Source organism: Ostrea edulis, chromosome 3 (genome assembly GCF_947568905.1).
Source record: "Ostrea edulis chromosome 3, xbOstEdul1.1, whole genome shotgun sequence".
NCBI lineage: Eukaryota > Metazoa > Mollusca > Bivalvia > Ostreida > Ostreidae > Ostrea > Ostrea edulis.
In genome coordinates, this window is record NC_079166.1 from 91,355,563 (window position 1) to 91,371,711 (window position 16,149).

The window sequence follows — 16,149 nt, forward strand, 5'->3', positions numbered from 1 at the left end:
GATTGATTGATTGATTTTGTCCGCCACACTCAACAAATTTTCAGTTAGGTGGAAGAGAGAACCCAGATACAATGTACCTGGGAAGAGACCATCGACCTTCCGAAAGTAAACTGGAAAACTTTCTCACTTACCGGCGCGAGCGGGATTCGAACCCGCGCCGACAGAGGTGAGAGGCCGTGTGATGTTGAACGCGATTCTCTAACCACTCGACCACGCGACGGAGGCCCTGAGTATTATTGGTTTAAAGAGCCTGTGATGAGCAATCCATAATCAAATGATTTAGTCTGCATTTTGGTGCTAAAAAGTCTAAGCATGGACTAGTTTTAGTCTCTTCAAATAACATACTCAAAACTTTCAATGGTACGGAGAAAAATTTTGCGCGAACATAATGTGGAATCGATTATTTGTCTACGTATGGTGAAAGTGAATCAAATGAGACATTGTGTGAGAGGTGAAGATAACGAACAGTGTATTTAGTCTGTTATATGAAGGGTGTTCATGACAACATTTACGTCTTTATGCATCGAGAGAGCACCATCACATTCGCGTTATTTCCTTGTGGAATATTCAGATTCCCCGCCTCATCTAAGTTGTTGTAGCACCAATATTAATCTTAATCCAACAATCTTCTCGTTATGTACGTAATAGATATTTAAGTAGGACTGTTATTCAGATGGTAAATTGTCTCTAGATATCCATTAACTATTTCTTTACTATATCCAGAGACTAGACCGAGGCGTGTTATTGGGTAGGTCGTAAAACTTTAACCCCACACGGTGCCTAGCGTGCGATGCTCGTTTACAAATATTTATATATACTGAGAATACCGCTTATATCTTTTCCTGACATTTTGTAAAACGAGCATATCTGTCTATATAGTGCCCATGATTTGAAATAAGCTCTCTTTGTTTTCTGTTTTAGATTTGAATATATGATCATGTTGTTTGGAGAACGTTTTCTATGACAAACGTTATTTCAAACAAAACGAGGATGTAAAGAGGCCCGCACTTAGGTCATATGCATTATATCCATGCGCACAGTGCGGGATGACCTTCGGGAGTTTAAAAGGGGCATGGACACGATTTGAGCTGAAAATTTTCAAATTTTACTTTTCCATTTTTAATATCTAAAAATGCTTAACGAAGGTATTTCTAATGGTCAGCAAAAATTTGAATCTCAGTTGTCGAGACACATGGGAGATACAGAGCTCACAATTCTTTGTTATGTAAACAAGGTTCATGTCCTGTTTTTGCTTACATATATGCTATATATACCAGTAAAGTTCGTTTAAATATGATTTATCAATTTACAAGTTAAATCTTGAACATAATGCAATATTATCTAGTGTTTAGTACATCACATTTTGTTTTAAACATGTTATTTTCTATCAAGCAATCTATATGTAAACAAAAACATGACACGTACTTTGTTTACATATTGACAAAGACTTGCGAGTGTTGTAGCTCACTAACTGATATTCAAATTTGGGTTGACCATAAGAAATACTTTAGTTAAGAACAGTAAACAGTAAAAATGGAAAAATAAAATTTTCAGCTCAACCGGGTCCATGCCCCTTTAAAAATATTTAATTCCCAACTTTGATATACGTAAAGCATATCACTGATCGCTTGAGGTGGCTGTTTAACGTCCCTCAATCCGTCACTCACGTGAAGACGTCGCTTGAGATGGCTGGTCGGTTGTGTATTGTGTAACGTCCCTCAATCCGTCACTCACGTGAAGACGTCGCTTGAGGTGGCTGGTCGGTTGTGTGTTGTTTAACGTCCCTCAATCCGTCACTCACGTGGAGACTTCGCTTGAGGTTGCCGATGCAATATAACGGTAGGTTAGTAAATTTACAATGATGGCACCTATCATTAACAATCCTATAATGATGTTTCTAGTCCTCCCAGCGCCCAATAGCAAAAATCAAAATTGACATCATATTGAGGTTTCCAGTTTAATACACAAGTATACTTGGTTTTATTTTCAATACTATTTCATATAATAACTGTTAAATAGTATTTATTATATGATTAAAAAAAACATATCACACATGCTTGATTTGGATGAAAACAACAATGAAACAACATCATATCAAAGAAAATAACTCGTCTACACATCGCACGTGTAGCGCATGAAAAAAAAACTATGATAACATTCGGTAGCTGCACAAAACTGAGGTTATAAGCCATTCACAACAGAGTGTCTTGCTCACTGGTGGGCGGGGCCTGCTCATTGGTGGGCGGGGTTTTTTCATTGAGTATATTGTTATTTATTATACCGTCCCCAGGTTGTATGTCTTTTGATCCCACGTGACCATTTAATCTGTCGTCAATGGTTACATTGATAGTGACATCAGTGAACAAGGCAGAAGGAATCGGTTTGTCTTTCACAAAACCCGTGGACCCCAGAGACAGAGTACGTGTTGACCTAGAAGACACCGTGCTGAATCGACGCAGCATCCAGCGGCGGGTCCACTTTTTCCGAATTTCCTGTTGAACCTGAGTAATATTTGGAGAACACAAGTAATAAATGGGAAAAAAACCCATAGATTGATGAAAACTTATGTAATATATAATAACATGGCGTTAAAATCGCAAATCGGACCCGGGTCATTCCATGTGTGAAGCGAATGCTATTTTTCTTCCCGTTTATTGATTAACATTTATACCAAAGACATATCACAGACTAATCAACAGTTATAATCACCTTTAATATGTAACACAGACTAATCATCAGTTATAATCACCTTTAACACACTTCATATTGAAACCAATTAGCTATACCGTTGCCAGAAACATATTCTAACGTTTTATAGAAAAAATGAACGTCTTTCTCGTCATCCAATTTAGCATCCTTTATCAATCCTGATTTTAAGAGAATGACACTTACCTCGCCATTACAGAAGCAAAATAAAATCGCAACAATGAGGCCCTGAAATAGAGAGTTAACCAAGAATCAATGTAAGTATAACGAAATAATGATTGTAATCTACACAGGTACATGTATGTCAATATTTGAAATGCAGTGTGAGTATCTAAGTATAATGATCTTCATGTACATAGATACACATATTATCCTACATAGATACACATTACCCTAAGTATAATGATCTCCATGTACATAGATACACACATTACCCTAAGTATAATGATCTTCATGTACATAGATACACATATTGCCCTACATAGATACACATATTGCCCTACATAGATACACATATTGCCCTACATAGATACACATATTGCCCTACATAGATACACATATTGCCCTAAATTCTCACCGACCTGAAAAGAGTTGACGCTACTTTCGGTATACAACCAGATGAGTTCTACATCCGGGTCCATGCACTCAGGCATGACTACAGAAATCATGTAGTAGACCCCGAACAGAGGTATCAGAACCAAGGTGGAGCGGGCCAGTTTTCTACAAAATGGAGAACAGAAACATTAGACATGATTGATATTCAATTGTTCAATTGTATGCATTTAGATTTTTCACTGGAAGTCAGAACTCCTATACTTCATACATGTAAGATTTTGAATGTCACATACACTGTAGTTATACAAATGTTGGAAAAAGATATACATTCCTATCATGAACAAGAGGCGGGCATACGAATTCTCAAAACACGGCCTCGAGCGTTATTCAATTTGCACATCAACAGCGTTGCCATAACAACACTACGTTTGAGCATTTCTTTGGTAATTCAATTTGTCAAATGGATCCGATATCCGTGCAACAGCCATGACAGTGTTAAATGCCGATTCTGACCAGTCATCCAAAAGAATCGCTACTGAGCATGATATTGATGCATAAAAAAGTTAGATTTCACAAACTGTAGACAGACATCACTTATAAAACTAGCGTCCGATTTTCTATTCGGAAGGCCTTAGGTATTGTCATTCTGCATGCCATTTTCTACATTTCATGAATACATTTTCTTTGGTAAGTATAGTTCCATACATGCCAGAAATTATTTACAATTTTTGAGGGGACTATGAATCTTGGCGGAAGGTGGTTTTAGAGAAATTATTTAGATCTTCAGCAAACGTTCTGACTGTTTTCAACACATACCAAAAACAGCTACTCATTCAATACTTAATAGCACACAATAATAGATCTCATCCTCATCACATTGAAGAAAGTCATGATTTAGTGAAGCATTACGTGTAAATGTGCTAGAGTTAGAATGAAGTGATTGGAGCCACTCGCTAGTACGGCGTGATTAAATAGCCAGAAGTCAGGGGCGTGAAGACAGTGAATGGAACCACCCTCTAGTACGCTGTGATCAAATAAACTGAAGTCAGGGGAGTGAAGACAGTCAATGGAACCACTCTCTAGTACAGCGTGATTAAATAGCCAGAAGTTAGGGGCGTGAAGACAGTGAATGGAACCACCCTCTAGCACGCTGTGATCAAATGACGTGAAGACATGGAATGTAGTCAGGGGAGTGACGACAGTGAATGGAACCACTCTCTAGTATTGCGCGAAGCGCAAGTCAGGGGCGTGAAGACAGTCAATGGAACAACTCACTAGTACAGCGTGATTAAATAGCCAGAAGTCAGGGGCGTGAAGACAGTCAATGGAACCACTCTTTAGTACAGCGTGATTAAATAGCCAGAAGTCAGGGGCGTGAAGACAGTGAATGGAACCACCCTCTAGTACGCTGTGATCAAATGACGTGAAGACATGGAATGTAGTCAGGGGCGTGAAGACAGTCAATGGAACCACTCTCTAATACAGCGTAATTAAATAGCCTGAACTCAGGGGCGTGAAGACAGTGACTGAAAAAGGTCCATGATACTAGAACTTACCTAAACATATATCATAGTACTTACAAAATATTCTTTTCTATTATTACCCAATTTATGTAGTACTTACCCATGTAGTACTTTATACCTATACAATACTTACCTATATCTATCTATATCTATATATATATATATATATATATCTATCTATCTATCTATCTATATATATATATATATATATATATATATATATATATATATATATATATTAATTACCTATATCTATATATATACTACTTACCTATATCTATGAGGATCACTCATGTGTAACGCTGTCAGTTTTGTAAAGAGTACCCGGACGATGTTCAAGAAGAATAAGAAGTTTATCTGGAAACAGATTAAACTAAAGTTAGTTCAAAGTTTTGCTTTCATTCATGGATTATATTCGTCTGACTGTTTGCCAGATTGTGACATAGTAATCAATTGGATTGTTACATCCGGGCTTACCACTATAGTGACTACGATTGGTCCTCTGATGATCCATACGAATTTGTTTTCCGCGCTGTGTGTACTCCAGCACCTTCAATAAAACAAAATCATTAGTAAGAAATCATTTATTTTCGTGCTTAACATTTTGCTCTCTATTTTGTACCAATCCGTGGAACACGTAAAGCAAGGAAATTTTCGTTTTTATGATTAATAGATAATGATTTTTCGCAATATTTATTTTACTAGATACTACTTTATCGACAATTACTACTATTAAATAGTAATACTACTATTAAATAGTAATTCATTGGTAATTACTAATACTAAATAGTAATATATTGTTTATTGCTACTGCTAAATATCAATTCATTTGGGTTTTTGGTTGTGTTTTGAGGTCCCATTCGACAAAACAATTCACCCTTTAATTAGTTTAATTAGCTATTGGTGAGGTGACTTGTGACCTTCCCAAGGTCTTTTAATTTTTGTTTTCAAACAATTCCTGTACACGGTCACATATTTCAAATCAAATGAACTAGATTGTACTTAAATTCTCTGCTAATGTTACACTTCTAATCTTACGCTTCTAATACTACATTCTCGTGGGGATCCGGATAATCATTGGTCCCCAGTACCCCTTGCTTGCCGCAAGAGGCGACTATATGAGAACGCAAAAAAAAAACCGAGGTCCCGTGTCACAGCAGGTGTGTCACGATAAAGATCCTTCCCTGCTCAAAGGCTGTAGGCGCCGAGCATAGCCTGGGTTTTTTTCCAGCCTTTCACCGATAATGGTGACATCTCCATATGAGTAAACATTCCGAGAGGGATGTAATCAATGAATCGGATGTTACACACAATATCCTTTGACCGCCACGAACGTCTAAAGCCCACCAGAAGTTTGTCCATTTAAAGAAAACTTTTTTATTGGCATGTTTAGCACATGTGTTTCAACTACAAAAAACCCCCAAAAACTTCAATCATTATTAAAAAATATGTGACGTCACAAATATTGATAAATAAAACAACTGGGCAACATTTTAGTTTAGAAAAAATACATGCATCTTTTTCCTTCAAAAGTGAACAAAAACACTGTCCTCTGTTTACATATTTGTGGGAAATTCAAATACATTTAGGTACGTAAAACGTTAGTCGCCCGTGGCAGTGAGATTTTTTCTCTCACATTATCACTAGTGTGAGATCGCCTTTACCCATGTGAGACAACCATGTGAGATTTTTCTGTATCACACTGCTGCGACGTCATTTGATTGGGACGTCATATATTTTCTATGATTTGCGTTACACGGTGAAGATTTACGTTACACGGTGAAGTAAAAATATTTTGCATTGTTGTCTTGAAATTTTAATGCAGTACACTTTCTGGTGGACAACCTTGGGAATTTTAGTTTACACTTCCAGTGTAAAACCATATCGGGTATGTTCTTTCTGTCTATCCAGTTAGCTTTTGCATCGAAGTTCAAACGAGGATTTTGATAATTTAGAATTTTCTCAAAGCTCCTAATTTTATGCACTAAACTGTAGGTAAAATGTGAGAAAAATAATCCTTCATTATTTACTCGTGTGGGATAGGAAAATTCCACCTCTGGAACAAGATTCACTGTCTAGTACTCGGCAAAGCCTCGTCCTAGACTGCGAATCTTGTCCCCTCGGTGGAATTTCCTAATCTCACGCTCGTAATAATGAAGGATTCTATTAATATCGAAAATCTTGTAACTTTCACTTCTGTAGCCAGGCTCTTGGCAAAGGAACAGTATTTACCTTCAGACTCATGAAAAAAGTATTCGTTAAAATGGTGTTACGTTAACGTTAACCGTCCGAAATTAGACAGTGCCGGAAGTTAGACACAGCGTCAGAAGTTAGACACAGCGTCAGAAGTTAGACACAGCGTCAGAAGTTAAACATGCCACCAAAAGTTAGACACGGCGTCAGAAGTTAGACAAAGCGTCAGAAATTAGATAAAGCGTCAGAAGTTAGACACAGCGTCAGAAGTTAGACACAGCGTCAGAAGTTAGACACGGCGTCAGAAGTTAGATACAGCGTCAGAAGTTAGACATAGCGTCAGAAGCTAGACACAGCATCAGAAGTTAGACACAGCGTCAGAAGTTAAACATACCACCAAAAGTTAGACACGGCATCAGAAGTTAGATAAAGCGTCAGAAGTTAGACAAAGCGTCAGAAGTTAGATAAAGCGTCAGAAGTTAGACACAGCGTCAGGAGTTAGACACAGCGTCAGAAGTTAGATACAGCGTCAGAAGTTAGACACAGCGTCAGAAGTTAAACATGGCGCGAAAAGTTAGACACAGCGTCAGAAGTTAGATACAGCGTCGGAAGTTAGATACAGCGTCAGAAGTGAGATAAAGCGTCAGAAGTTAGGCACAGCGTCAGGAGTTAGACACAGCGTCAGAAGTTAGATACAGCGTCAGAAGATAGACACGGCGTCAGAAGTTAGATATATCGTCAGAAATTAGACACGGCGTCAGAAGTTAGACACAACGTCAGAAGTTAGACACGGCGTCAGAAGTTAGACACAGCGTCAGAAGTTAGACACGGCGTCAGAAATTACGGCGTCAGAAGTTAGACACGGGGTCAGAAGTTATGCGTCAGAAGTTAAACACGGCGTCAGAAGTTAGACACGGCGTCAGAAGTTAGGTGTCAGAAGTTAGACACGACATCAGAAGTTAGACACGGCGTCAGAAGTTAGACACGGCGTCAGAAGATAGACACTGCGTCAGACGTTAGACACAGCGTTAGACGTTAGACACAGCGACATAAGTTAGACACATCGTCAGAAGTTAGACACGACGTCAGAAGTTAGATATATTGTCAGAAATTAGACACAGTGTCAGAAGTTAGACACAGCGTCAGAAGTTAGACACAGCGTCAGACGTTAGATATATTGTCAGAAGTTAGATATATTGTCAGAAGTTAGACACGGCGTCAGAAGTTAGACACGGTGACAGAAGTTAGACACGGCGTCAGAAGTTAGACACAGCGTCAGATGTTAGATACAGCGTCATAGCGTCAGAAGTTAGATATATTGTCAGAAGTTAGACACGGCGTCAGAAGTTAGACACAGCGTCAGAAGTTAGACACAGCGTCAGAAGTTAGACACGGCGTCAGAAGATAGACACTACGTCAGACGTTAGACACAGCGTTAGACGTTAGACACAGCGTCATAAGTTAGACACAGCGTCAGAAGTTAGACACGACGTCAGAAGTTAGATATATTGTCAGAAATTAGACACAGTGTCAGAAGTTAGACACAGCGTCAGAAGTTAGACACAGCGTCAGAAGTTAGACACAGCGTCAGAAGTTAGACACAGCGTCAGAAGTTAGACACAGCGTCAGAAGTTAGAAACGGCGTCAGAAGTTAGACACAGCGTCAGACGTTAGACACAGCGTTAGACGTTAGACACAGCGTCATAAGTTAGACACGGCGTCAGAAGTTAGACACGACGTCAGAAGTTAGACACAGCGCCGGTATCCAGAGTTGAACCTTTGACCTCACGGGGTTGCGGAGCAAATGTTCTAACCACTACGCTACGTGACTGGTTAACTTCATAGTAATAGCTCCAACTCTAGTGTAGAGTGAATGGAGGGGCGTAGACATTTGAAACCATTAGAAAGGATAGACATTCTACAAATGTTGGATATTTGACCGTAATGTAGTCGTTTTTTTCGTCACAGTTGCGTATCCGTGCAAAAAAGGCATATCTTTAAACACAAGGGTAAAACTCTACGTTTTCAATTAACAAAAAGCTGCAGCAACATAACTAATATTTACGATCTTGGGGAATGACGAAGTAATTTCGTTGCGTGTTTGTGAATTACTGCGTTCTGATACTTTCCATTATTTTCTCAGGTTTGGTGTATAGGGTTTTTCAATTATAAATCGTTCCCAGAAATCAACATCGTATAACGTTGGATATCAGCATACACGCAATAGGTTTTTCTATAACCATCTGCTGTATTAAATCCTAAGTCATAAGACATGAGTATTGATAAGTATTTTACTAATTAATGTCAGTTTTACATAAAAAGAATATTGGAATACCTCCTCTGATTGGTTTACGCAGCGACCGGTATAATTGTGTGTGTTCCTTTAAAATATTCAACATAGCAACCGGCATATACGTACGGATATAATACATCACTGACTAATCAAGATTACTCTGACTTAAGCTATACGTCTAACACGATGAATTTTAGTGTTTCCGTCCAAAACATGAAATCGTTCTTACAGGATAGACTGTCTACAGCCCAGTAGCTAAGGACTTCGTTACTAGCTTGAAAATACGGATGTATATCTAATTGCTGTGTTAAAATTTAAAAATTCATTTCAAAATTAAGGATCACCTCCCTCATGCATAACTCTTATCCTTAGACGAATATGACTCCATTTTTTGGCACTCTGTTTTTCCCTAAAATAGCTCTTACAAGTTTATTGTTATTTCGGATTTCACACATTTCGGTTGAGCATCACTGAAGAGACATTATTTGTTGAAATGCGCATCGGGTGCATCAGAATTGGTACCGTATAAGTTTTACATTGTATCGAAAACAGAAAATTTTCCATATTGTCTTTTGAAAATCTTCCCCTGAATAAATTCAAGATCATCAATGATTTTGGGCAATAATAATGTAACGGCTATCTCTATGGTCATCTACGACCCCTAACAGAACAAGCCAATTCAGGATTTTTTTGCATAAAGTTCAATTACAATGTGTCTTTTAAGGATTACCCGTATGATGTTCACTTACAATGTGTCTTCCAACACTCTTCTGACGATTACCCAGGGGATTATACACAACACTGGTGAACCTGAAATAAAATAATAGCGATACACTATAGGCATCATATATAGATAAGGCTTGTGTTTTCATTTATTTCGCCCGAATCACTCCAGATATCTCGGGTTTTAATGCAGCAATGTAAAAATATGGAACAACGGAAATTTTTACTCTCTGTATCATTCGTTAACTTAATGTAATCTTATAAACATAAATCTGATTCCAGTACGGATACCTATGTAAAACCATTCAGAACATATGCCACACCCTAGCTAACAAAACCATTTTCTAGCTCTTAAATAGCCTCTTTTTCATGACCAACCCTATTAGTGTAAGGACAGGGTTGCTTATTTCTAAACTCTTTGACTAAGAATAATGTAATTGCGATCGATATCGATGGAATGAAACCAATCGTTTTTGAAATACAAAAAGCTTCCAAGAAACAAAAATATAAAAATCTACAATTCCACGTGCATCCAGGTAGCCCATTATCATTATATCTTATAAAAAGCGTGACACTCACACCATCCGAACAGTATGTACAGAAAGAAACGCTTGCTCTTCTTGAAGGTGGTGATGAAAATGATGTTATGCAGATAGAAGCCCTCCATGAATATCCATACATAGTTTGCCACGATGATGTAGTTGAATATGGAAAACACCAATTTACAGGGCCAGTTCTGAAAGATTATATCCTGCTATCTTAGATATGAAAAGTCTGTACAAACATATCATCTGGAAATAGACTTGACATATTCAGAATTACTGGTATCCATGCACAGGAATTTATTTGTCCAAAAAGAATTTATCAGCATTGTTAATTTTGTACTGCATTAGAATAGCTGATTTTGCCCCACGTTACAAAAACAACGTTGAACTTGCCTTGCTTTACAAAAGCTGATCAGCAATGTTAATTTTGCCCTGCATTACAACAGCTGATCAGCAATTATAATCAACAATGCTAATTTTGTTCTGCATTACAAAAGCTATTTCTCCATTGGATAAAAGCCGTGTGTGGTGATATTTCTACGTTTATGGTGAATAATCATAAAACAAAAGGACAAGAAGAACACAGAATGATAATGTCTAATAAAGAACGGATATTACAAGGGATTTGTAAGATATAATGTTGAAATAATAAGGATTTATTACATTTATAGTGGCACGTGGTGTGTTTCATTTTATTAAATAAGAATAGCGCTACAGCAACCGTGACGTAAGAGATGAAGTAGGAACTGTACAAGGTTTACTCCAGTACCGGGAGATAAAGTCGTTACTGACCATCTACAAAGTCATATCGGGTTAGTAAGTCCGTACGTCCGTACGCAGTGTGTACCATTACGTAACCTGTTGTTGTATACATTACATCACCGCCATACATTGCAAAGAGCGTTCACTTCGTTGTCTGGTAAACAATTCACTCTGCTTAATCATCCTTCAATAAACTGTTCCATTTTCTATCGTAAATAGTTTGTTCCTAACGTTATCCAAATGTAAATATCCTGGCTTCCACGCATGACGGGATCTCTGTCCTTTCGCGTCACCAAACATTTACATTCCTTTCTGCACATTGCAAGGATAAGCATCTTGTCAGAATCAAAACAGAGGAGAAGATGTGGACCAACCGTCTCCAGTTCAAAAAGATATTGGTCGTGGAGCTATACATGACTGTATTGTTTGTAAATTGTAACGTTTAACAACTAAAAACAGGATTTTGTAATCTGACTTATTGGGGACTATATTCCCGGTGGAATGAACGGAGTAGTGAAATGTCACTTATTCCCTCTACTGAAAATAAATCAGTAATGGCATATGTCCCCCGTTGAACTACATACAAGCACGAAAAGAACCTTAAAACTATGGGACTAAATTTGCATTGGCAGAAGTTAAAGAATCAATGTAATCTGTATGATACCTTTATTGGTTTTTCTTTAGATTAATTATCATTACTAGAAACTTTTTATAGCAAAAAGATAGGAATTGATACTTCTACTTCATTTTTATTTATTATTACATATCTTATCATATTTGTGTTACTGTAGTGAAAAATGTCAACGATTTTCGAGATGTTTTATGTATAGAGGAAACACAAATGATGTGCAGAGTATTAAAAGCGCTAGAGCTTATTCCTATATCGTCTGGAGTTATACATTGTTTATTTGTTCTTTACTGAAACTACTTTAATATATATCATTTTAGTGACCTATTATTCATCAATGAGTAATGAATCAGAAATCGTCAAACTGAAAGGTCAACACAATAGAACTGGAGAGCGTTGTGATGGTAAGGACCCCCGCTTTCTCGCATTTTTTGCCAAGTTTGAGGTCAATCTTTCAAAACTATGTCAACGTTGACCATATTCACACTAGATCTGTAACGCGCTGGTACAAATTCAATGCAACAGTTGCAGGGATAACCAAAAGGCCCGGATAATTGTCAATGCATGAACGGACGAACGCACAGGTTTGATCACTGAAGGGTCCCAGCCTAATTAAAATCGTTACAAGCGAATTCAATTACGTCACCATAGCCTTGTTGAAATGTAAACTAGAGAATATTGTCCGGGAAGGGGCGTGCTTTTGCATGGAATATGACGTGCACTAGTTTCTGGGCCACACGATGAGGTTGTCGTTATTCTTTAGAGAGGTTCACTGTGTACAGTGGCCCTGGGACAAGTACATGCATATCGTTGTCGAACAAAATTACTCCTCTAGTTCATGATAAGTTTGAACAATGATAATTCGACAAGTTAATTACTTGATATTTTTAAGTTTTACTCATTACAATAAAATACAGGTGCATATATACCAAAAGTATATACATGTAATGACTCGCAATTTCCGTTTGTTATTTCACAGAAAACTACTAACATATTTTTTTTTCGAAATTGTGTTTTATTCTCATTTGTGTATTTATCCTCGTTATACTTCTATCATTAAAAGCAGAATTCCTCAAATCCCATGATAAAATGCCGCATTGCTTTGATGTATCAAAGAAACTAGACATACAATCCTTTAAAAAGTGAACACATAACATATATAATGCATGCTTAAACATCTGCCAATGAGATATGAGGCAGATCGAAACCTGCATGATAAAGGCGTTGACTTCATGAAGTAAAACATATATCTCATACCGATCCCAGGGAGGTTATTGTAACGGTGTTATTGATAATGGTTGTGCTGCCCTCCGGAGTATGAAAGATATCCTTGATCAGGCATATTACAGATCGCAGAGCAAACGAAACGAATAAATTGATATGAATTGCGTTTCTCTGACAATGTAATCTCCTGAAACGAAAAGAAAACCCATTCTTATTTCTATCCAATATGATCTCATCATCTGTCAAATTGGGAAAAGGGAGAGAATAGTAATAGAATCGTGACGTTGTCTTAAGATCAAAGACTGAAACAGATGACTCTTTCTCACCTGAATCGTAACATCAATACAATGGCGACGCTCAGGACAGCCAGGGAAATTGAATAACCAATCATGTATAACCGCCGTATGGTCGGTAAATGATCCTGTATAAAAATCAGAGCACAGCATCAAATGAGGTCATGGATGATATTTGTATGGGTCAGGTATTGATAAATCCTTTACCTCTCTGATCGTACAACGTAACTCTTTCAGAGACGAAGTAGTTAATGTGTTTGATTCCAAAGAGATGTTTTTAGAATACAACACGGTATGTCTTTTGTTACAATTTTGCAACTTTCACCATTCAAAAGCTATCACACATTTGCATGAAAATCATATCCATCACTTTCGCTAGAACACTTCCGCTAGATATAAAATAGATATGTATCAAACGCGTCAATTTTGCGATAGAGTTAAATTTTCATAAACTTGTATACTTCGTAAGTACAAACCTTTAGCATTAGAAATTCATCACCCGGGTCTTTTACATGGAGTTGTGTGCATTCATTAAAGTCAGTCCACGTTCGATTTGTCCTAGGATTGACATACCATTCCCCATTCGGTAAGCACTCGCGACGGGCCTTTCCTTCAAGAAAAAAAAATCACTGAAAATTTACGACCGCCCTATTATTAAAACATTCTGTTTTTCAAATGCATGGAAAGATGTATCAAAACCAAAATGTTTCTTTAAAATGGAACTATTGTTGAGTTATAAGATAATGGTACCTCGTATATCGGAACTAATATTGAGTTATAAGATAATGGTACCTCGTATATCGGAACTAATATTGAGTTATAACATAATGGTACCTTGTATATCGGAACTTGGTACCTCGTATATCGGAACTGATATTGAGTTATAACATAATGGTACCTCGTATATCGGAACTGATATTGAGTTATAACATAATGGTACCTCGTATATCGGAACTAATAATGAGTTATAACAATGGTACCTCGTATATCGGAACTGATATTGAGTTATAACATAATGGTACCTCGTATATCGGAACTAATAATGAGTTATAAGATAATGGTACCTCGTATATCGGAACTAATAATGAGTTATAAGATAATGGTACCTCGTATATCGGAACTAATATTGAGTTATAAGATAATGGTACCTCGTATATCGGAACTAATATTGAGTTATAAGATAATGGTACCTCATATATCGGAACTAATATTGAGTTATAACATAATGGTACCTCGTATATCAAAATTGTTTATGTAATCGGGACAGGCCTGTTCCAATACTGTCCCGGCTTCTGTTTCCGGCCAACACATTATGTTGTCAAACACGAAGGGACAATGTAAACCTGAAAGTAGAAACTGTCTTTACAGAAAACGTGCACGACACTCGACATTCCAAAGATATACTCAAAGATATACTCAAAGATATACTCAACGATATACTCAAAGATATACTCAAAGATATACTCAAAGACAAGAATGTGGTCAGTTCCATGTATCATACGACCTTAATTGTATTTTCTGAAATACAATTATTCTCAAAATATTCATCTAGCAAAAAATGTACTTCAACACAGCCTGACAGTAGGATACTAATTTAAGAATTAAAACAGAGAACACACCCTAAGAAAATCATTGACGAAGTTTGTAGTGTTTTTCTTTAAGTGGGTTCATTCCCCTCCATCCCTACGCAAATATCCCAGCATTCCTGATTCAAATGTCGGAGTTGTATTGCGAATGTTCTCGTGATAATCGTCATAAATTTGACGAAGCTAACGTGGTATTTTCTCTACGATATGTATAGGATGGGCTGTTGCTTTAACAATTAGCGCCTTGGGTATAAAACTGACAAAAAGCACTGGTTCGGTAACTTTTATACGGAAAACACTATCTACGTTGCTGTGGTAATTTCTAGAAACAGGGATTTATTTTAACAGACTGTATTCTAGTTCAGTTTAGTTTCTGTACACAGATCATATCTCTATTACAATACCCAAAAGTTATAAATTAAAAATAAATACTGTACAGATCAGAGAGAAATTGTAAGAAAACAAGAAGAAAAAGTGATCACTGTTATACGTACAAAACAAGCCTTATTCACGGAGGACAGACTAGTCCATAAATCTCTGTGATAAACAAATATACTTTTTTCGGTGATTTTGCATCTCGTTTTGACATCGATTCAAGTGCATTATGGTTGTTACAATATGTTATCATCTATAATTTGATAATTTCTCACATTCTAAAATACGGTTATTTCCACCGTCTACTTGTCCTGTTTACATAGAGTACATAATGGTTCAATGAGTGATAATATATTCATTCAGGAGAAGGAGTTTAGGGTGTGTCAATAGACAGAGGAGGAGTTTAGGGTGTGTCGAAAGACAGAGGAGGAGGAGTTTAGGGTGTGTCAATAGACAGAGGAGAAGGAGTTTAGGGTGTGTCGATAGACAGAGGAGAAGGAGTTTAGGGTGTGTCAATAGACAGAGGAGGAGGAGTTTAGGGTGTGTCAATAGACAGAGTAGAAGGAGTTTAGGGTGTGTCGATAGACAGAGTAGAAGGAGTTTAGGGTGTGTCAATAAACAGAGGAGAAGGAGTTTAGGGTGTGTCGATAGACAGAGGAGAAGGAGTTTAGGGTGTGTCAATAGACAGAGTAGAAGGAGTTTAGGGTGTGTCGATAGACAGAGTAGAAGGAGTTTAGGGTGTG

At 37.3% G+C, this 16,149-nt stretch overlaps 1 protein-coding gene across 6 annotated transcripts in view; it reads right to left on the reverse strand.

Moving 5' to 3' along the window:
• Positions 1 to 1,943: 1,943 nt before the first annotated feature.
• Positions 1,944 to 16,149, reverse strand: part of LOC125675565 (secretin receptor-like) — a 33,316-nt gene continuing 19,110 nt past the window's right edge. For all 6 annotated transcript variants that reach the window (XM_056159396.1, XM_048913296.2, XM_048913297.2 and 3 more), the window contains 11 exons: positions 14,678 to 14,788; positions 13,922 to 14,055; positions 13,479 to 13,573; positions 13,186 to 13,339; positions 10,573 to 10,729; positions 10,020 to 10,080; positions 5,262 to 5,334; positions 5,056 to 5,141; positions 3,288 to 3,426; positions 2,893 to 2,934; positions 1,944 to 2,501 (listed from right to left, as the gene is read on the reverse strand). In XM_056159396.1, coding sequence (XP_056015371.1) covers positions 2,193 to 2,501; positions 2,893 to 2,934; positions 3,288 to 3,426; positions 5,056 to 5,141; positions 5,262 to 5,334; positions 10,020 to 10,080; positions 10,573 to 10,729; positions 13,186 to 13,339; positions 13,479 to 13,573; positions 13,922 to 14,055; positions 14,678 to 14,788 — 1,361 coding nt within the window. In that variant the 3' untranslated portion in view covers positions 1,944 to 2,192. The remainder of the gene's footprint in view (positions 2,502 to 2,892; positions 2,935 to 3,287; positions 3,427 to 5,055; positions 5,142 to 5,261; positions 5,335 to 10,019; positions 10,081 to 10,572; positions 10,730 to 13,185; positions 13,340 to 13,478; positions 13,574 to 13,921; positions 14,056 to 14,677; positions 14,789 to 16,149) is intronic.